Here is a 21,884-nt window from a genome sequence, read left to right on the forward strand (position 1 = left end):
TATTTCGAACTAGTAATTGGTTCTTTTGTCTTTGTATTGTTCGATTACGATTTCTTATGTAAGTGTCGTATGACTTATTATTAATGAACTTTAATCTCCCCCTTTCAAAAAAAAAAAAAAAAAACTACTCTAAAAACAAGGAGTACTAAAAAAAACATAGAGTACAAGTAGGGCGCGTCAATTCGGGTAAATAGTTCAGATTATAATTGGTTTTATCATTTTCGGGTTATAACGAGTTGGTTTATAATAGATTGAAACTAATTAGCAGGTCGTTTTTGAAAATCATCGGGTGAATTTGTTTGTTTGTTTGTTTTTTTTTTTTTTGCGATTTCTATTTGGGTCGGGTTGTAGTGGTTACGGGTCATAATCAATTTGGGTTGAACCAGGTCGATTTGAAAAATGGGTTTAGCAAGTTCAAAGCGGGTATCGGTTCAAAACAGTTCGGGTCCTAATCGGATCGGGTTGTAATTGGTTTGGGTCATAATCAGTTTGGGCTAAATTGAGTCGGTTTGAAAATGGGTTTCGGTTCAAAACAGATTGGGTGAAATCGGGTCCAGTCATTATTGGTTCTAGTCATAATCGGTTAGGATTGAACTTGTCGGTTTGCAAACGGGTTTACCCAATTTAAAGCGAGTTTCAGTCCAAATCATATTGGTTAAAATCGAGTCGGGTCATTATGGAATCGAGTTAGGCCCTGTTCTCTTCACCTTAAAAAAATAATATTAAGTAAAAATAATTTCAGTTTAGTAAAAATAATTTCAGTTCAGTAAAATTAATTTCAGTTCAGTAAAAATAATTTCAGTTTAGTAAAAATAAGTTCAGTTCAGCAAAATTTAGTTTTATTAAAGAAGAATTATAATAGAAAATCAGTAAAAATAATTTTAGTTCAGCAAAAATAATTTCAGTTCAATAAAAATTAATTTAAGTTCAGTAAAAATAATTTAAATTCAGTAAAAATAATTTCAGTTCAGCAAAATTAAGGTGAAGAGAACGGGGCCTTAGTCAGATAAAGGGTAGGAAAGGATCATGTTATAATCAAGTTAAGTCATAATTAAGTTCGGTTTATCGAGTAGTGGATTGAAAAGGATAAGATCATAAACATATTGGCGTACTGGTTGTAAATGTCACAGTCATAACAGGTCACCGGTCGTAAGCGGTTCGATCTCAACAGGTTACAGGTCGTAAACGGTTCGGTCTGAACAAGTTACAGGTTGGAAATAGTTTGGTCACAACGAGTTACGGGTTATCAGTGGTTCGGTCACAGCGGGTTATTGGTTGAACCGGTTCAGATTTATCGGTTTTTTGCTGGGTTTAAACATTTTTCTGTTTAAAATGTGTCGAGTTACTATCGGGTTTAGACGTAATTAGTCCGGGTTGTAACGATTTGACTTAATAATGGGGCGGGTTAGTAATGATTCACACAAATTCAGTTTAATTCAATTTCGGGTTAGAAAAAATTAGATCGGATCAGTTTTCAATTTCCTAAAAATAGATTTTTAACAGTTCAGTTTCTTTTCGAATTGATTAAAAAAAGTCGGTTTATAGTACAAGTACATGATGACAATGTCGAATAGACCAATTTTATAACCGGTTCATGTAGTAATAGTGTAATACTAATACTTGGGAGTTGGGACATCCTAAGTGTCCATTTGTTTTCCTTCTTAAATAAATAAATTACGTAGTACTTGGTCAAGTATTTATTCGTTACTAAAAAAAATCAACATTTCCACGTCACACAATATAAACACATTCAATTACCTGATTCCTTTCTAAAACCCTTCACTCCCCACCCCAGCCAGCCCACCTTCCTTGTTTCTCTCTCACCCAAAAAATGAACACTTCCGCCCTCCGACTCGACCATAACCCGGTCTCCTTCACCGGCTCAACTCACTACAACCTCTACAAAACCCCTTCTCTTTCTCGACCTTCTCGTCTTTCTAGAACCTTCCAGAAACCCTCCTCCTCCGCCGCCGCCGCCGCCGTCGTCCGATGCTCTTCCCTGAAAACCGCCGTGACTGAGCCAACTCGTGAGGCAGTGAGTCGAATCGATGGGTTGAGTCAGGTTTCCGGCGTCTTGGGTTGTCAATGGGGTGATGAGGGTAAAGGCAAGCTTGTTGATATTCTGGCTCAGCATTTTGATGTTGTTGCTCGTTGTCAGGTTTCAATTTTTACTTTTTCTTTTCTTTATTTTATTTTATTGTTTGTTTATTAGTATAATAGTATTTCTGATTGAATGGGTGATGATATCTGAAAGTGATTTTTTAATTTTTTTTTTAATTATTATTGACATTTTAATGATGATTAAACTTGAATAATAAATGATTTTTTTTTTTCTTCAATTTGATAGATTCTGATTCACATTGTTATAGACATTTATAAATCATTAGCTTAATTGATTAGCTCATTTCAATTTAGGTTTCGATAGTAGTCTTGTATGCATGGAAATTGGGAGGTGGAGGTTTTCTTATAAGGTTAGTGGGGGTGGAATTTGGATTGAATTAGTGTGGCTTGTTGGATTGTTTGAGTTTCTTATTTGTTGTGAATTACTCCGTAGCACTTTGTCGATTCGTTTCGAATTAATTGTCTTATGTAAATGAAAGTTGGGTAGGAATGAAGCTAAGGGAATGGATAGAATGTGGCTGTGTTTGGTAAACAGCTTATTTGACCAACATTAGCTAATTGACTATTAAATAAGCTAATTCGTGTTTGATGGAAAGCTTATTTAATGAGCTTATTCCACTAAATAAGCTCTTTCTGAATTGGGAGCTTTTTCAATTAGGTTATTCATTAATATATGGTGAAATGACACTTATACCCCCATTTAATTTTAAATCCTTCCTAACCTACCTACCCCACAATTACCTTATTGGTCATTTCACATACTCACACAACTTTAACTTTAAGCTATAAGCTATTTACCATACACTTTTATACAATTAGCTAATAAAATAAGTTGGTCAAATCAGTTAATACAATCAGCTAGTGAAAATCAGCTAACATAATCAGCTTTAGCTTTCAACTTTAAGCTGTTCACCAAACACGTATAAATCATTTCCTTATTTTATTGACTATAAATGATTAGTTTTTTAGGGAGAAAATAACAATATTTGAGATTTTCGAGAAGTCTTGTTATCGTATGGGGTATTGTTTACCTGTTGGTGTTTGAATTTTGATGGCAATGACATCTGTGATAGTGCCATGGGTTTCAGGAAGATAATCGATATGACCTTTGGTGCCATGGGAAGCCAATATATTTGGGTTTAACTTTTAACAACTAAGTTCTTGAAGTCAATGTTGGCAGCCATAATCACTTAAAACTGTGATTATTTACAATCCCCTGATTACTTATGACTTACTCTTATAGTTTTATGTTATTTCTTGCATTTCCCATTACGTTGCGGTTCACATACCCCATTAATCTAAAATTAAATGAAGCACAAATCCATCAACTTCACAAATGCTTGGTCCTTACCCAACTAGGGTTTACTAATCCTATTTTTCTTGGATTGTTTAACTTTCAAGGAATTCTAATGTTATTGATTGGTGATGCATTGTATGCCACCTGTTGAGGCCTTTTGTGTGCTATTCTTAATTGCCTATTTATATATTTCATAAGACTTTTGTTTTGTTTTGTATCTTGACTTAGTCTGCTGCATCTTTCCAATTGACAATACTTTAATTTTTATTTTTTTAATTAATTATTTACTTTATAACTTCAACTTAAGTAGTTGAGATTGCTATAGTAACCTAATATTCTGATCCATCTCAGTAATTTGGTTTCTCTCTTATATTTTGTATTTCTATTTGTTATTTTATTTTTGGTTGTTTATTTGTTTTAATATTGTATTAGATAGTTGTGTATTTCATTGATTTCTATGGCAGCCACTTGATGTGATGTCTTCATGTCTTAACACACTTTTTAAAACACGTTTCTTCTGTTAATTTGTTGTTAGGGTGGAGCTAATGCTGGGCATACCATCTACAACTCAGAAGGAAAAAAATTTGCTCTTCATTTAGTTCCTTCTGGTATTCTTAATGAGGAAACTTTATGTGTTATTGGAAATGGAGTCGTGGTGCATCTGCCTGGACTTTTTGGTGAAATTGACGGTCTTGAGTCTAATGGAGTATCTTGCAACGGACGTATATTAGTTTCTGATCGTGCTCACTTGTTGTTTGACTTCCATCAAGAAGTGGATGGTCTTCGAGAAGCTGAGCTAGCTAAATCCTTAATTGGCACAACAAAGAGAGGCATTGGGCCTGCTTATTCAAGCAAGGTGATAAGGAATGGCATACGAGTTGGTGACCTTAGGCACATGGATACGTTTCCTCAAAAGCTTGAAATCTTACTGTTGGATGCAGCAGCCAGATTTAAAGATTTTAAATATGAGCCAGAAATGTTGAAGAAAGAAGTAGAAAAGTACAAAAGGTTTGCTGAGAGATTGGAGCCTTTCATTGCTGATACTGTTTTGGTCATGAATGAATCAATCTCACAGAAAAAGAAGGTTCTGGTTGAAGGTGGTCAGGCTACTATGTTGGACATTGACTTTGGAACCTATCCTTTCGTAACTTCCTCTAGCCCATCAGCTGGTGGAATTTGTACTGGTCTTGGTATTGCTCCCCGAGCCGTTGGTGATCTTATTGGAGTAGTAAGTTATATTTGTCATTGTAGTTTTATTGGTTTGTTCTTTTATATTCTTTTATCTTTTGTAATTTTATGTACATGCACAATTATTTGCACACACATAGGATGGAAACATGTCAACAAATTTTCTCATGGGTGAAAGCTATTTGGAGTGTGCTGCTCTATTCCTGTCCTCCTCTTATTCACCTTCACTGCCAATTTTTTCCTTTCTTTCAACATGTCCTCTTTCATCCACTTGTCATCCACTTTTCTCTTCATGGAAACCACCTTTCCTCCAGATTCTCTCTGGAATCTGCAGGGAGAGGGGGGTGGCCGGGTGGGGTAGCAGCTTTGTCAGTTCTTACTCCCTCTCCCTCTCTCTTTTTTTTTCCCTCTTCTTCTGATGGTATTATATAGTATATACAAGTATAATACTGGAAGGGAATAGGTATGTTTGCTAGTGGTGAGGAGCAAAAGAGGCGGGGTGGTGATGGGGGGTTGGCAGGGTTAGAAATTATTTCAAACTTAATCCAGCTAAGAAGCTGATGTATCATATGCCTTTGGGGATGCTACCCTAATTCCATCAAGGAGCTTCCTAGACTGGAACTGGGGTGTATCTACCTTCAGCTAGCTTACAGAGCTACAAGATCCTTAGTTGGGTGTTTGGGAAGAGATTCAAGGTAATGGATTTCTCTTAGTGCCCACATACTTATTGATAGGCTCACAGATGCAGAGTATCCCAATCAGAAGCAAAGGTCTGCAAGAAGAAATAATAGGTATGGAGCCATGGAGTTAGTGAAGGAGATTATAGGAAAAAGGGGAAGGGGGGTTAGGGTGGTGGAGGCTAAGGGGGTGGAGCGGGTGGGCAAGAAGTTTAGTAATTCTCTATACGTGAATTTTGTAATTACTTCTGAGGTTAACTTTGCTGATGTTGGGACATGTGTGGCATAAGATTGATTGATTTAGTTCGATTTATGCTGGCTTGCTTCAGAAAAAATAAGTTCAGATAAGATAATACTCCGTATAAGATTTAGATATAATGAAATTCAGGTAAAATAGGATCCAATAAGTTCAGATAAGATTAGTCAAAAGAAATTCCAGTAAATTAAGACAAGTTATGACCAAATTCTTTCCGAAAAACTCTAATATGTTCAGAAAAAAATAATATTTGATAAGTTTAGACTAGTCAAATTCAGCTGAGTAATATGCACACTGAAAGACCCCCCCCCCCCAAACCACCTCTCTCCCAAGTCCCAACGCAGAGGTTTAATTTGTTAATGCTTGATTGCTTTCTTCTTACTTACCCTGTTATTTCTTTTGTATCAGGACTTTCAACCTGTTTATATACCTGCAGAGGTTTCTAATAACAGTTTTGATTTCAGGTAAAAGCATACACCACACGTGTTGGCTCTGGTCCCTTCCCTACAGAGATATTGGGTCAGGGTGGGGATCTGCTGAGGTTTGCTGGTCAGGAATTCGGGACAACAACTGGTCGTCCTCGTCGCTGTGGTTGGCTTGATTTGGTTGCATTGAAATTTAGTTGCGATATTAATGGCTTCTCTTCTTTGAACCTGACAAAACTGGATGTTCTATCTGATCTTCCCGAGATCCAATTGGGTGTTGCATACAAGGATGTTGATGATACTCCGATCAAATCTTTCCCTGGTGATCTCCGTATCCTTGAACGGTTGAAGGTGAGTGGATTTTCTTGAACAACTGCTGTAGAATTGTGCTTAGTTGAATAATTGTCCTGCAGTACAACTATATTTTATTTAACTCGATAGTCCATAAACATTTATGGTGGAAGATTTTGAGATGAAAAAAATTCATGCTTGGAGCTACCCCCATTTCAAACTCCCCTGTCTTGAACTTTATTCAGCACTACTAAAACAAAAGTTTTGGAAAATGTATTTGTTACTCCGTATGTTTGTCCCTTCTACTTATGTTTGATCATATCATCTTTTGTTGCATAGCTGATGGCATTTTAGGATATCAATATAATTCCTTACGTTGCGTAATTTGCCATTTGTTCAGGTTGAATATGAGGTTCTACCCGGGTGGAAGACTGATATATCATCAGTTAGAAACTACGCTGACCTTCCATTGGCAGCCCGTCGCTATGTTGAGCGGGTGGAAGAGATAGTTGGCGTGCCAGTCCATTACATCGGTGTAGGTCCAGGCCGGGATGCTCTCATTTACAAGTAGTGTGTTTAGATAAGATCGGATGTTCGACTGTCTTTTATCCCGTGGGAGTGGTAGGAGGAGACAGTTTGACCCAGTTATACCCTTTTAACTTCTGAGAGATAGCTGCAAGCAATCAAATCTATTATTTGTTGACATGCATTTATCTGCAGCATACTGTATACCCCTAATCTGATACAAAACTGATGCTGCAGTGATTTTAGCTGCCAAATATTTTTGTAGTTTTCTCTGTAGGTGTTAATGATTTCAAATATTCTGAGTTGTGTTTGTATGATCCAATGATCTGCCTTTCCATTAGTCTCTTTCCCAATAACAGGGTAATGTACAACTGCAAAAGCCAAAAGGTGATCTTTGTTGAGCATCAACTCTTTTTTTTTTTTTTTCTTTTTTTTTATAGTGATTTTCTATATTTTCATATAGCATTAGCATCTACAAAACAGTTGATGATATGATGGTATATTGGTATTATATAAACTGCCTGATACGGGATTAATAAGTTGCTGTCAGATTATTCACAACCCAATTTCATCTCACTGCTGGCTGAGACCTGAGATTGTTCAAGTAGTCTTTTAACTCTTCTGTACAAGATGATAAGCCTACTATAAAGACGCAAGATTAGTGAAAGTTGTGATTATTATTCATAATCGTCAACACTTTATGTTTCTTGAGGCGCCCCTGTCTATCTTTATGGTAAATCACTAGGTTAGTTTTATTTATTATGGCAATTTTTCCTTTAAATTCTTCTTCTTCTTTTTTTTTTTTTTTTTTTTTTTAATTTTAATTTTAACATAGAAAAAACTAATATTATTGTGAAAGGTCAAGGAGAAAAGAGTATTTTATTGTTTTTACTATATAGAAAAAACTGTAGTAGTTTTTATGAACCAATTGTCACTGGAAATTCTATGCCCCTCAGCTAGTTAAAGTCTTGTGCCATGCACGGGTTTTATAATATTATTTAACGAACTATAACATTATTTTAACAATTATACATTAACAAAGAATTACATTTATAAACTAAAAATAAAATAAAATTGTTTTACTTAATATGTATATGAGAATTCATATTTATATGATAACTGATCTATAATTTAGAACACGTGAGTAAAAATTTAGAACATACGAGTAAAAATTTAGAACATCCGACTCAAATTTAAATTTAGAACATATGACTAATAATTTAGAACATGTGTGTGAGCAATAATTTAGAACATCTGATTCAAGAATTTGAACATATGAGTAAAAATTTAAAAATTTTGCTTTATGAAATTTAGAACATATGATTAAAACTTAGAACATCTGATTTAAAATTTAGAACATGTGTATAAAAAATTTAGAACACTTGGTATAAAATATAGAAAATGAGAGTAAAAATATTGAACATATAAGTAAAAATATAAAACATGTGAGTAAAAATTGGAACATATGCTTTCGAATTTAGAACACAAGCACGTTTTAAAATTTACAACATATAAGTTAAAATTTCGGAATAAGTCATTCAAAATTTATAACATCGAACTTAACTAATTTATGGTTTAGAACATGTGAATACTAATTTTGAATACATGGGAAAAAGTTTAGAACATCAGATTTAAAATTTAGAACATATGAGTAAAAATTTAGAACATAAAAAGTGTATATATATATATATATAACATAAAAATTTAGAACATGTGATTACTAATTTAATAAAGGCTATTGATGTGTTAGGCTTTAAATATATGAAGAAAAAAAAATTAGGAGTTATTGATTATTTAGAACCCACACTATATACCTTATAATGTCCCTATTTTGTTGATACAATTTTGACATACAAATTTGTTTGTACAAATTTAATTAACTTCAACTTTATTTTTCTATATATAAAAATCAATTCTTTTTTTAAAAAAAGTGAGCTAGTCATAAGTTTTTATTATAATATATAAGTAAACTGAGGAAAATAATGAAACATCAAATACTATTATAAAAAATATATATTAGCGTGAATTATTAAGGTTTTTCCAAATAATAATATTAGCACGAGAATATTATAGAAATATTGGTGAATATTGCAAAAATTACTTAATATAAAATAAAATATATACATATAAGAATATTTCATTAAGAGAATATTACAGCCTATAAATACTTTTCACGGATAATTGACGAAATAAAAAAAGACAAAAAAAAATAAATTTGGAGGGGAAATTTTTAACCAGTGAATGACATGTGTCAACATTAATTTCATGTCACTGCTGGCTGAAAACTAAGATTGTTCAAGTAGTCTTCTAACTCTTTTGTACAAGATTTTGAAGTCTAAATATGCAAGACTAGTGAAAGTTGTGATTATGAATCATTATTCATAATCGTTAATACTTGATGTTTCTTGAGGCGCCCCTCTATCTTTATGATAAATCACTAGGTTAGTTTTATTTATTAATGGCAAATATTCCTTTAAATTCTTGTTTCTCTTTTTCTTTTTTTTTAACCTAGAAAAAACTAATATTATTGTAAAAGGTCAAGAAGAAAAGAAAAATAGGAGTAGCTTTTATGAACCAATTGTCACCGGAAATACTAGAATAAATACTACGCCCCTCTTGGCCTCTATAGCAAAATTTCTCAATTACGACCCTTTGAAAGAAAATTTCCAATTTACCTTCAATAGCATTTTTTTTTGTAAAGCATAAAATCCCTAGTTGTCCATGTGTTTTTAGGAATAATTAACAATTAAAATCCTCAAGAAATAATAACAAGAAAATCCACTATTCTCACCTTTTAAAAAATTCTCCACACTTCCTCAAAAAAAAAAAAAAAAAAAAAAAACTCCATACTACCAATAGCACAATTGATTTTAAAAGTATCCCATTATTGCACGAAATTATCTCGCTAAATATAATCATAAAATAGAATTGATCATCAATAGTCCGACCTTTAAAAAAAAACCGATTTGAATAACACAACAAATGAGTTCTTAGCCTAAAGTTCGAACCTAACTTTAGGCTTTTTTTTTACAGGGGCTTTTTATTTTTTTTTTATTTTTTATTTTTCGTAAAAAAAAGTCTAAAGTTCAAACCTACTTTGAAAAGGCCCAATCTAAAACCCGGTTTGAAAACTCGATTTCGGTAGTGATTATCAAAACCCACACCAATTAAGTGTAAATTAAGTGTAAAGTATGAGCAATTATTGTTAAAAATCATAATCTAATCAAGGGAGATAAAACTGAGAAGCTTGCCGGAGTTTAAAAAGTAGAAGTAGTGCCATACCACCAGGCAGAGAACCAGGACTCAGTGCTCAGTATAGACTACTTCTGGTGCACTGCAACTGATTCTCTCTCCTCTAGAACCTCAAAAATTGTAGCCATGAATGGAGGAAAAACCAAGAAATCTTCTCCCATGTCTCGTGAACAATTTGTTTCCACCATGGCTCCTTTAATCGACATCGAAAAGGTCATTTCTTTCTCTTCCCCTGTTCATCATTTGATTGTCTTGTAATTAATCTTTGTTGTTTAATTAATGTAAAATTGTGGGTGTTTCTCCATTTTGAATTGAATTTAATGGGTATTTCTCCATTATTAATTTAATGTTGTTATTGGAAAATTGAGTATATCACCAAAAATAAAGTTATCATTTTTTTAAGTTTCCTGTTCTTTTGTTTATTCTAGAGAATCTTAAATTAAAATTGCTTGTGAATTCACAATTAATTTCATTTTGAAATTGGAATGCTTTTTGGTGGTTTGTAATATGGGTTTTGTGAATAATTTTTCTAGTTTTCTAATTACAATTGATCGTTGTTGGGCAGTTGAATAATTCAACAATTACATTTCACATTGTTTATTTTCGTGATTCTATTGATTTTGCAAACTATGGCAAATGGTTTAAAGTGCTCATATTTCATTTCTTTTTCCCAACATTGTGTGATTGATTTCATTGTTAATGGAAAAATTAATCAGTTGTGATAGTTAAAATGTGAATTTAACTTGAGATTAAAATGTGTTTATGTTTAGGAGGCTGAGATATCTGCTTCTATCACAACTAGTTCGACCAGGAGCGTCGAAACGGCTCAAAAAAATGGTTCTATTATTCTTAACCTGAAGTGTGTTGATGTTCAGGTAATCCCTCTTTTTATTTTTAGTATTAATTAAAAGTCCCAACATTAGTTGCTTTGATGTTTTATACTTCTTATTCTTCAAAATTATTGCAAACGGGTGAGTGAAAGGGGAGGGAAGATAATTTCTTTGGAATCATAATTTGTTAAGGGCATTCAGCAGCTAATATGATTGATTGGAATTGATTGGATTCCCTTGTATCATTGAAAAGAGCCTGAAGTATATTTTTTTTTAAGATAGGATTTATTAACTATTCATACAATTATATTTTATGATTTAATATATCAATCATTAATTCATAAAGTTTGAGATAACTTCTGTAAAAAACTTGTAGTAATAGTATTACTATAGTGTTGTACTAGGTTTGAATGTTATGTGTAAAATCTGTAAATATGTTAATTCGAGGATAGGAATAGCTAATTAGCAATATTTCAATTCTAGTAAAGAAAAGGAGTAATTTAAATTTCCTGTTGTGCTCTTTTGATTCGTATCATTGAGGAGTAGGTCAGTCAAATGTATTTGCATTGAAGGTTCTAATGAAGACTATCACTTTAAGCTAGGCTATATACATCTAATCCCCTTATACCCATTTCTTTGTAAAAGATGATTAAAAGTGCTGAAGAGACTGATTATAATAATTTCTTATGCATTCCTCCCAAAATTGCAACAATCGTGCCTGTCGTATGAGAACATATTAAAACAGTGATTTATTAATTTTCCTTGATTTATCTACTTAATTATCTTGCATTCCGATGGATTTTTGTTGCCAAATTGGTGTTTCTTCATCCATGACAGGCAGGATTGATGGGAAAGAGTCTTCTTGAATTTCAATCGACAAAAGGAGATGTTCTTCCTCCTCACAAGGTGAGTGTTATACCTTTGGTTTATGTATGACAAGTGTTTGAGTATTACATGTTTGTGGCATATTGACAGTCTATAAGAAAAGACTATTATACTTATTCTGCGTTTAGCATTTACAATCATGTATTGACTCCCTCTTGCCGAAACTGTTCTTGTTAAAAAATTATCTATTATAAGTGGCGAAATACTTGGTTTTTCCACAGAAAAAGGAAAATGAAGTAACTCTCAAGAACAATGGATGTCATATGATGTGAGCATTTGACAAAAATACCCCCTTTCCCCCCTATAAAAAAATAAGGAAAAAAGACCGAAAGTAGAATCGTTCAGTCTCACATATTCTACTCCTGCTATCTCCTTGCTTCTCAACTACTTTATTTTTGTACCTGTTTCCATTTCATTCTGAGCCTATAATACTCAGTATTGCTTTTATGATGCAGTTTGGGACTCACGATGTTGTGGTTTTAAAGTTGAACAAGGCTGATGCCGGGTCTCCTTCCCTAGGACAGGGGGTAGTTTATCGTTTGAAGGTAAATGTCCATAAAGGCTTAAGTGAGTCTGAGAATTACATTGTACAGATCTGAAGTCAAATTTGCTTATTTATTGACTAGGAATCATCTATCACTGTTGCATTTGATGATATTCCAGAAGATGGCCTAAATACTTCATTGCGACTTGAGAAAGTGGCAAATGAGGTAGGTTTTTTTATAAGAATTGCTGTGTAAATTCTTTATGGTTTGCACGCGTCTATAATTTGATCACAAATTTGACCATTTAGGTTACCTCTTTATTGCTCTATGTTTGAATCAAAGAGAACATGCATCAAGAGTTCTCCTGTAGAATACTATGTGTTATGTCAGTGTGTCCTCTAACCATCAATAATGTGATTCGCAACACTACACCGGTTCCTCTGTCTTATTGCCTAGTGCACGAGTCCAGAGGGCTGATTGGAGGTTTTTTTTTCCTTTGGAATTCTCATGTGACCTTCAAGTTCACTGTTAATTAGTTTCTACCTTCTCGTGGGATAAATGGGATTTACCGCATCCGGTCCACACCTCTGTTTTTCTGTAGTACTATCTGAATACAATACATCATTTACACATATCTCTAGTTTTTATTTTATCAGATTTTGCTGATTATAATCTATTTTATGTTATTAGAAAATATATTTAGGTAACAAGTTGCTTCTTGGTATGGAGGCCTCGAATAGATGTCTTGGGTATGTGAATACATTCACATGGTTTTAAATAAGGCAGTCTTTACTGTAAAACAATGGATTTTCTTTCAAGTTCCTTTAGTCAATGGAATTAGTGTGCATTAAGCAATTGGATAATTTTAATCGTGTTGAATTGGTTACATTAGGTCTTCTATCTAAAGTTGAATTGTAGCAATTAGTGTAAAACAATGGATTTTCTTTCAAGTTCCTTTAGTCAATGGAATTAGTGTGCATTAAGCAATTGGATAATTTTAATCGTATTGAATTGGTTACATTAGGTCTTCTATCTAAAGTTGAATTGTAGCAATCAGTGTGACCCTGGTAGGTCTTCTATCTAAAGTTGCATTGGTTGCTAGGTGACGTATCGTAGGATGAAGGATACCCTGGTAGAGCTGAGTAAAGGTGTGCAGAAAGGTCCTTCTTCTGACCTAGTTCCTGTACTATTTGGAGAGAATCCCCCTTCTAGGTCAAAGAAAGATTTTGATTTTTCTCCATTCAACAAGAATCTTGATCATTCTCAGGTAATTATTACTGTACTTTTTTCGTTCATTTAGCGGCAGTCTTTACTTGAGAGTACTGTCTATTCCAGTATACTGTTTTGATTTTCTTAATCCAATCAGTATGATTATAGTCTTGTTGCAATGCTTTCTACATGATACAAGTTACATTATAGATGCTTTAATGATTCTTTATTCCTCCCTCATCCCCCCCCCCCCCCCAAGTTGCTCCTGTGGACGCAAATTTTTTTGGCAAGAAATTATCTTGGGTAATCGTCGTTTATACCTAGAATCTTAATACCATGTGGTTATTCCTTAATCTAATAGATAACATAAAACCGATCCTAAAACCAGTTAATATCTTGAAATCATCGGGAAGGATATTAAATGCAACAATGATGTATTTTGTTTCTTAGGAACCATATTCTTTTCGACCTTCATAAACATGGCTCTTGCCCTTCTGTTCTTTCCTCCCCCCTCTATTCCACCTAAGGTTAAAATGATTATATGCATGTATTCTGCTCTTTTTTTTTAATTGGGATTGTATCTCCTCATCTGACTTGCATTGGAATTTTGTAACCATAGCGTATAATTTGTACTTTGCTCCCCTAATGTGAAATAAGGATTTGGAAGATTCTTTGTTAGATCTGTATACTTAAACTTACTACTTTCAGTTCTTGCATTTTCCTGCCTTTCTATTGACTTGAATATTAATACCAACTTTGGAAGAAGACCATAGAAATTAAGAACTAGAAGATTTTTCTTTTTCTTTTTTAATTTGGATGAGAGCGGGGGGTTGGGGGGGGGGGTGGGGTGGGGTGGGGTGGACTTACATATTCATGTTGCTACCTATACAATATTTTCTGTTGATTTAATCAATTCTAACTGATCTGGAACTGGCTGTCTTTTTCTGTGAAGAAAGCTGCAATTTCTAAAGCCATGTCATCCAACAATGTATTTTTGCTGCATGGACCTCCTGGTACTGGGAAGACCACAACCGTTGTAGAAATTATCTTACAGGAAGTAAAACGTGGATCAAAAATACTTGCATGTGCTGCATCAAATATTGCCGTGGACAATATAGTTGAACGTCTTGTTCCTCACAGGTAATTTCTAATCTAGCAGGATGATTTCATTGGAAATGCATTGATGCTTATGTGTATGAAATGATGAAAAGAGTAGACTAGATGAGTCGTGAAGTGTGAAAAGATTTTGTTAGCTGATAATGATCGAGTCTGATAATCATGTTTCTGCTTTCATTGCATGCAATGAACAAGGAGTTAATTTAGCATTCTTCATAAAATTACAGATTGTAGTCTTCAGATTTTGTTTGGATTTGTGTTTTATCTTCCTACTGTATATCATATTGTTATTTCCATTGATTTCATTTCTTTAGGGTCAAGCTTGTGAGAGTGGGTCATCCTGCACGTTTGCTGCCTCAAGTATTAGATAGTGCCTTAGATGCACAGGTGGGTCATGATGTGCTACTACTCCTTGTTCATTGATTATTTTTGACGTGTTCCGTTGTTAAAACAATGAAGTAGTTTCTATTTCTCTTTTTCTATCATATTTTGCAATAAGATTGATGGACACCTATAAATTTTCCTATTGATGATAATTAATGAACAATGCTAGGCTAGAAATCTCATTCTAGCTCCATTTCACAGGGATAAAATTCTTATAATGCTGTAGTAACTGCTATATAGTAGTGAAAATCGACATTTCACCTACTCTGATGTCAACTATCCAGAAGAAAATGGCTTGCACTTGCCCTCCTGCATTTCTAGCACCTTTTCCTTTTCTAATATCAACTTAAATTTAGATCTTGGAGTCCCTCCTTTTTATTATAAAAAAGTAGATAAACGTCAGTCAAATTTTGTTCTGAATCGAGTTTTGAAATATACTCCCTCCCTTTGTAATTTAACTCACATTGATGTCTTAATTTCTTTTGATTGGGAACATCTACAATTCTACATTGTGACAATATTAGTATGCAATATGAGCAACTATGGCACTTTTAATTCCCTTCCTCAACCTTTGCCTCAGAGATTATTTGCATATATGTAGGTGCTACGAGGCGACAACAATTCTCTAGCAAAAGACATTCGCAAAGAAATAAAGGTAAACTTTGGAAAATTGTTTGGTTCTCTGCTTCTCTCGTTGAAATTCCAGTGCCTTATTTTAAATGTGAATATTCTTCATTTATATGGGCTTATCAATATTTTTTCTAGTTAATGGATCAGATGTAAATTTCAGGCACTAAATACAAAGCTGCTGAAGGCTAAAGACAAAAATACCAAGAGAGAAATTATGAAAGAGCTACGTACTCTTTCTAAGGAAGAGCGCAAACGACAACAGCTAGCTGTGACTGATGTTTTGAAAAATGCAGATGTCATATTGACTACTTTAACTGGAGCATTGACTAAAAAACTGGATAGATCTACTTTTGACCTGGTGATTATTGATGAAGCTGCACAAGCACTTGAAATTGCATGCTGGATAGCTCTTTTGAAGGTAACTCTTGAAGGCAGTGATACCGTTCATATGAGCTTTAGATATTTGGTTTAGAATCCCTTGCTACTGGTACATGTTCCTGCTTCTTGAAAAAAGACTCTTGCTGAATGCTGATATTAACTAAAAGATGAACACCTTTCGCGCCCTACTTAAACATCAAAAGGGGGTTTGACGTGGGAAAAAAATCTCCTTTTATACTATGTAATCTTTTGTCTTTTCACTTGCCAAAATAAAATCAAGGGTGTCATGATATAATAAGCTACTTTTGCTCGAGTCTTAACAGTGAGCACTTATGCAGAAATGACAACATATCGGGGATTTGGTGCCTTCGGTTTGCTGGCTATTATACTCTTTTCCCATAATGAAGTTTTCTATCACTATTTGAAATGATATTAAAGATTTATATGTGACTGATACACAAATTCTTTTGCACCTTTGCCCATGTCGAATCCAAATCACCTCATTGAAGGTGCACACTTCGTAATTTCAGATAAAACTCTCAATATTTTTTGGAACTCCCAAATAGTAATCACAAACTTTAATTGGGAAGGAGGTGGAGAAAAGATTGTCAAAACTTGAATGTAACAGATTTAGCCATGTAAACAATTTACTGAATATTGTCTTTTGCCTTGTTACTCATCAAAGGAGGTTTTAAAAAAAAACCAACTAATGTCAAAATGGTTTAGTTCCTGGAAAATGTATCAATTTTCACACTTGTTGTATACATCTTTATTTTTTTTCCCATGCTTTGAAGTGGGAGAGTTTTTAGCTGAGAAACTCTTGAAGTTGTTATTTTTTCATTTCAGGGTTCAAGATGTATTCTTGCCGGAGATCATCTTCAGCTTCCACCCACTATCCAGAGTGTTGAAGCTGAAAAGAAAGGTCTCGGAAGAACCTTATTTGAACGTCTTGCAGACTTGTATGGGGATGATATAATGTCAATGCTCACTGTTCAATATCGCATGCACAAACTTATTATGGATTGGTCATCTAAAGAGCTGTACGATAGTAAGGTGCTTATGTACTCTACAAAAGAATGTTTAGCAAATGATTTAAACTGCAGCCAAATGGTAGAAAACAATTATTAGATTTGCTTGATGTTTGATATTCATTATTGCAGATAGAAGCTCACTCGTGTGTTGCTGCACATATGCTTTATGATTTGGAAGGTGTGAAGAAAACCACTGCAACTGAAGCCACTATTCTGCTCATTGACACAGCAGGGTATAAATTTTGTTCGCATTTTGCGCATTAATTTCCCTCGTGCAATTGTTACGTGACATTTGTCAAATGGTGATGTATAGAGTAGTGATCAACCATGTGGTTAATTATTGCATATTTGACGAGAATTAAAAGATGAAGGAATATTTACATACTAGTACTCCACTAAAAGGTCTATAAAATCTTCGTGGTCACTCTTCACGGATATTCCTGCACCTATCATTGTGTTGTACAACAATTTATGTCTTGAATGAAACAGCTTGCTAGTTTCTGCATGTAATTTGTCTTGTACTTTTCAGTTGTGATATGGAAGAAAAAAAAGATGAAGAAGACAGCACCCTAAATGATGGTGAAGCTGAGGTTGCAATAGCTCATGCCAAAAGACTCATTGATAGTGGGGTCCAGGCTTCTGATATTGGTATAATTACACCTTACCGTGCACAGGTATGGCAATAAGTAGCTTCTTAATGCATAATAATCTCATGAAGTTACCAGTACTCCTAATACACAGTACTCTTGTGATAGGTTGTGGCATTGAGGATGTTAAAAAGTAACGACGCTAAGTTAAAGGATATGGAAATATCAACTGTTGATGGTTTCCAAGGCCGGGAGAAAGAAGCTATAATTATTTCAATGGTTAGATCAAACTCAAAGAAAGAGGTGTGTAATGTTTAATACTCTCTTCTTTGGCAATTACTATTATGTTTTATTACCAAAAGGAATATGAATATTGAATACAAGGGTTTTATATAATTTCTTCAAATGGGTTAAATTGACTTTACAGTTACTTGAAAATTTCATGTTAATTGTACAGGTTGGCTTTCTTTGCGACCGTAGAAGAATGAATGTGGCAGTGACTCGTGCGAGGAGGCAATGTTGCGTGATTTGTGACACTGAAACTGTGAGTAGTGACCAATTTTTGAAGCGTTTGATTGAATATTTTGAGGAGCATGGTGAGTATCTGAGTGCTTCAGAGTATGGAAATGAGTAAATCCGATATAAAACATGAAATTTTTTACTGCTTGGGCGATATTATTTGCTCCTTGAATGGATAATTGGGGACAGGAATAGCATTGATACGACAGTGAAGATCGAAGAGAATAACAGATGCATTGTCAGATCTGATAGCCTTTCTACTGTTGTAAAAAGGGAAAACACAAATAGAGTGTGCTAGACTTTAGAGTTTAGGGAAGCAGAAAGTTGCCTTTAAAACAGTTCTATACCCTTCTTCATCAACAAATGTTAACAGCTCGGTTTCAGTAACCTTTGAATCTTAGGCTGACTTTTATTGAGCTTTTCATGTTGAAATTTGAATTTGAAACAGACTTCATATCTGGAAATTGCATCAGTTTCTGTGTTCTGTCATTTGAATCTTGGAAGGTATCACAAATTTGTTCATTTTTTAGATTTTGCAGTTCTTAGTCAATGATTTAAACTTGGAAACGCACTATGGCGTTACTTTCTTAGCTTCTTTATCTACCAAAACCCATCTACCTAGCGTATTTTATTCCCGAAAGAGACCAATTAGTCATAACTACATCTCATACAAATCTTATAGGACATTAAATCAGGTTACATGTATCTAAATATTCTCTAATGACTGACATTAACTAGATTTAGGAAATCAAATGAAACTCTTCAAAAGTCCCAGATACCAGGTGGGAAAGTTATTAGCTCTTGCTGCATATTATAGTCTCCATAACTGCTTGATTCAGGTTGTTGATAATCTTCCCCTCTCAAGATTTCAACTAATTCGTCCCACTCGGAATTCATCTCCTCCATGTTATTCTCGTTCAACTCATCATTCTCGCCATTGTTTGCATCAGCTTTGTTATCGTAAGCTGCTTCTCCTTCCTTTAAAACTCCCATCTGCTCCAAAAACTCGTGCAAATCAATCTGAGGCTTCTCCCACTTCTGTTTGTCATTATCAATTTCAACTTCTTTATTATCCCTCTTCACATTCTTGGGTTCAGACTTATTATTATGATCACTTAAAGACGGCCTGAAATTCTTGAACTCCTGGAGTCTCTGATGAATAACATGAACACTCGGTTGCACATTTACATTGAGCAAAGACGGTGTTGTCCCACTGGAAGCAGGGAACATGGAGATGAAATTCTTGGAGGGAAACCAACGAAACCTTTGCGATTTGTTCAAAGGATTAAAGCTACAACGCAGATGCGGAAGATTAAGATAAGCATCCGGCCCATAAAGCCGCCTTGCAGCTTCATCATAAGCCAAGGCAGCTTCTTCAGCAGTAGCAAAAGAACCCAACCAAAGCCGAGTTCTCTTCTTAGGCTCTCTGATCTCAGCTACCCATTTCCCCCATGTTCTTTGCCTTACTCCCCGGTACGTGCATGTCGCGTTTTGAGGCCCTCCTTTGCCGCGAGCAGGGCCTTTCTTCCATGGTTTCGATAGTGATGATTTCTTCAAGTTATCCATTCTTGGATTCTTAGTAAGTGAAGTGAAGTGAAGTGAAGTGAAGTGGAGTGTTTGGTGTGAATGTTGAGCGTAAAAAGGCGCGGGTATAAGTAGAGATTGAAAAGGGTTGGAAATTTAAATGCATTCACGTTTAGAGAAGAATTCGAGTTCAAAGCCCATGTGACCGTTACATATCTTTGGTCTTGTTGTAGATGATCCATTTTCTACTTTTTCCACGGGATAAAAGATTTTGCTAAATAGTACTCAGTCAATATTGTAATAATTGCAATATTTTTCTTTTTTATTTGTTTCATAATAATTACAAAGCTTCCTAATTTCTTAAGGATATATTACTATTTTATTATTTCTCTTTCCGACTAACTTCAATTGCACAAATATTTATTGTTTTCCTCTTATACTAACTCTACTTATACTACTCTTTTTATTACGGAGTATTTCTCTCTTAAACTACTCTATAATAACTATACTTTATATTATAATTCCAGCCTACGATTCCTACTGTATACTCCATACGTTTTTAAATACTTGCTCCATTTCTCCATGCGCGGAGTTTTAGGAGAAATTGGATAAAGTAATAAAATATGGAGGTAGTGGGTTGGTGAAAAATAAAAAATTGTAAAAAGCAAAAGTAATGGAGATAATCGGAGGAGAGAAAATATATGTTGGGCCCACTAGGTGAGAGAAACTAATTAAATATTGTATATGTTACCGAGTATCATAATTACAATTTAGATAATAGCCTTTTTTATATACATATTGTCATATTGGTGTTGTTAAATATATACTCAAAGCTTATATATAAATTACATACAAAAATTATAGATTTGCAACTGATAAAAAAATTCTTAAAAATAGAAAGAAAAGAAAGACTGAAATATATATTCTAGTTTTTCTTTATTTGGTTTTCCTACCACTAGTACATTCATTTGTGTCTTAGGCCCTGTTCACCTCACCTTAAAAAATTTATATTCAGTAAATATAAGCTCACTTCAATAAAAATAATTTTAGTTCAATAAAAATAATTTCAATTCATTAAAATTAATTTAAGTTTGGTAAAATAATTTCAATTTAGTAAAAACCAGTAACTTTAAAGAAGGAATACAATAAGAATTCAGTAAAAATAATTTCAGTTCAGCAAAAATAATTCCAGTTCAGCAAAATTAATTTTAGTTCAATTAAAATAATTTCAATACAGTAAAAATAATTTCAATTTAACCAAAATAAGGTGAAGTGAAAGGGGCCTTATTCAATTTATATTTTGATAAACTTTAGATTTAGGGTCTGTTCTCTTCAGCTTAATTTCAGTTCAGTTCTATTCACTTTCATTCAGTTCAGTTCAGTTTAATTCAGTTCAGTAAATGAGAATAGACCCTTAAAATGAATTGATTTAAGTGAAAAGTAGTTAAGGTGACTTAAATCAAATCGTGTGTTTGGATCGATTCACAATTAGGATTATCATTATTTGGCTTATTATATGATCAGTAAATAAATAGCATCAATAAATTAACTCAAGTCCAACTATATTTCTACTTAGACTCGAATTGAGTAGTCATATTTGGACAAGTACCAAAGGCTATGATTGAAATCCTAGTACACAATTCTTTTTCATAAGTTGTTACCTACTATTTTAAAATGTTATTTCAATCAGATCTAATAAATTTAAATCTTAAGGTGAAAAGAATACACACTAAATTTCACAAAAGCACAACTCTCAAATCATATTATCCTATCGATCAACCAATCAAAAAAGAAGAAAATGACAAAAATTACAAAAGTTAAAAACATTCCTAGGATTCTCATATACTGCTACAGTTCAAGTTTACTAGTCAAATACCGAGTATATAACCAACATTGTAAACTATCACGAGTTGAAATTCACATGTTTTCCTACCATTTTGCCTCCTGATTCTCGGGTCCCTCCCATTTCTTAGCTACTCACCTTTATTCCATCATTCCATATATATACTTCTGGGTATATCGTACACCTACTGATCTAAGTTAGTTTTTACTCTTTATTTGATGATTAAATGAAAAATAATCATTAAAATGAGAACAAAATACTTATGGGTGTACGGTGCATCCGGGTGTATATAACAAACTCCACAATCTCTATTATATACTGTAGAATTAATACAAAATGGTTTTTTTTTAATTTTATTTTTTATTTTTGAAACCATAATTATATTATATATGATGGTTAAAAGAGGTTAAAATATCAAAAATTTACTGAGT

At 33.6% G+C, this 21,884-nt stretch overlaps 3 protein-coding genes across 3 annotated transcripts; 2 read left to right on the forward strand and 1 right to left on the reverse strand.

Annotated features, from left to right (window-relative positions):
* The first annotated feature begins 1,691 nt into the window (after positions 1-1,691).
* LOC110691459 (adenylosuccinate synthetase 2, chloroplastic-like) lies at positions 1,692-7,188 on the forward strand. The gene is made up of 4 exons (XM_021868398.1): positions 1,692-2,158; positions 3,954-4,646; positions 6,004-6,315; positions 6,656-7,188. The coding sequence occupies exons 1-4, from the start codon at positions 1,832-1,834 to the stop codon at positions 6,824-6,826; spliced, it is 1,503 nt and encodes a 500-aa protein (XP_021724090.1). The 5' UTR covers positions 1,692-1,831; the 3' UTR covers positions 6,827-7,188.
* Positions 7,189-10,158: 2,970 nt separating this feature from the next.
* LOC110691460 (DNA-binding protein SMUBP-2-like) lies at positions 10,159-18,575 on the forward strand. Its single transcript, XM_021868399.1, has 15 exons — positions 10,159-10,245; positions 10,803-10,907; positions 11,700-11,768; positions 12,203-12,292; positions 12,374-12,457; positions 13,335-13,499; positions 14,394-14,581; positions 14,872-14,944; positions 15,543-15,596; positions 15,732-15,989; positions 16,796-17,002; positions 17,110-17,213; positions 17,510-17,654; positions 17,736-17,870; positions 18,025-18,575. Exons 1-15 carry the CDS (start codon positions 10,159-10,161, stop codon positions 18,199-18,201), a joined length of 1,941 nt encoding a protein of 646 aa, XP_021724091.1. The 3' UTR covers positions 18,202-18,575.
* Positions 18,576-18,688: 113 nt separating this feature from the next.
* On the reverse strand, positions 18,689-20,069 carry LOC110691461 (dehydration-responsive element-binding protein 2F-like). Its single transcript, XM_021868401.1, has one exon. It carries the CDS (start codon positions 19,650-19,652, stop codon positions 18,849-18,851), a length of 804 nt encoding a protein of 267 aa, XP_021724093.1. The 5' UTR covers positions 19,653-20,069; the 3' UTR covers positions 18,689-18,848.
* Between the last annotated feature and the right edge of the window lie 1,815 nt (positions 20,070-21,884).

The sequence above is a fragment of the Chenopodium quinoa genome, unplaced genomic scaffold, assembly GCF_001683475.1.
Source record: "Chenopodium quinoa cultivar QQ74 unplaced genomic scaffold, ASM168347v1, whole genome shotgun sequence".
In the NCBI taxonomy this organism is placed as follows: Eukaryota; Viridiplantae; Streptophyta; class Magnoliopsida; order Caryophyllales; family Amaranthaceae; genus Chenopodium; species Chenopodium quinoa.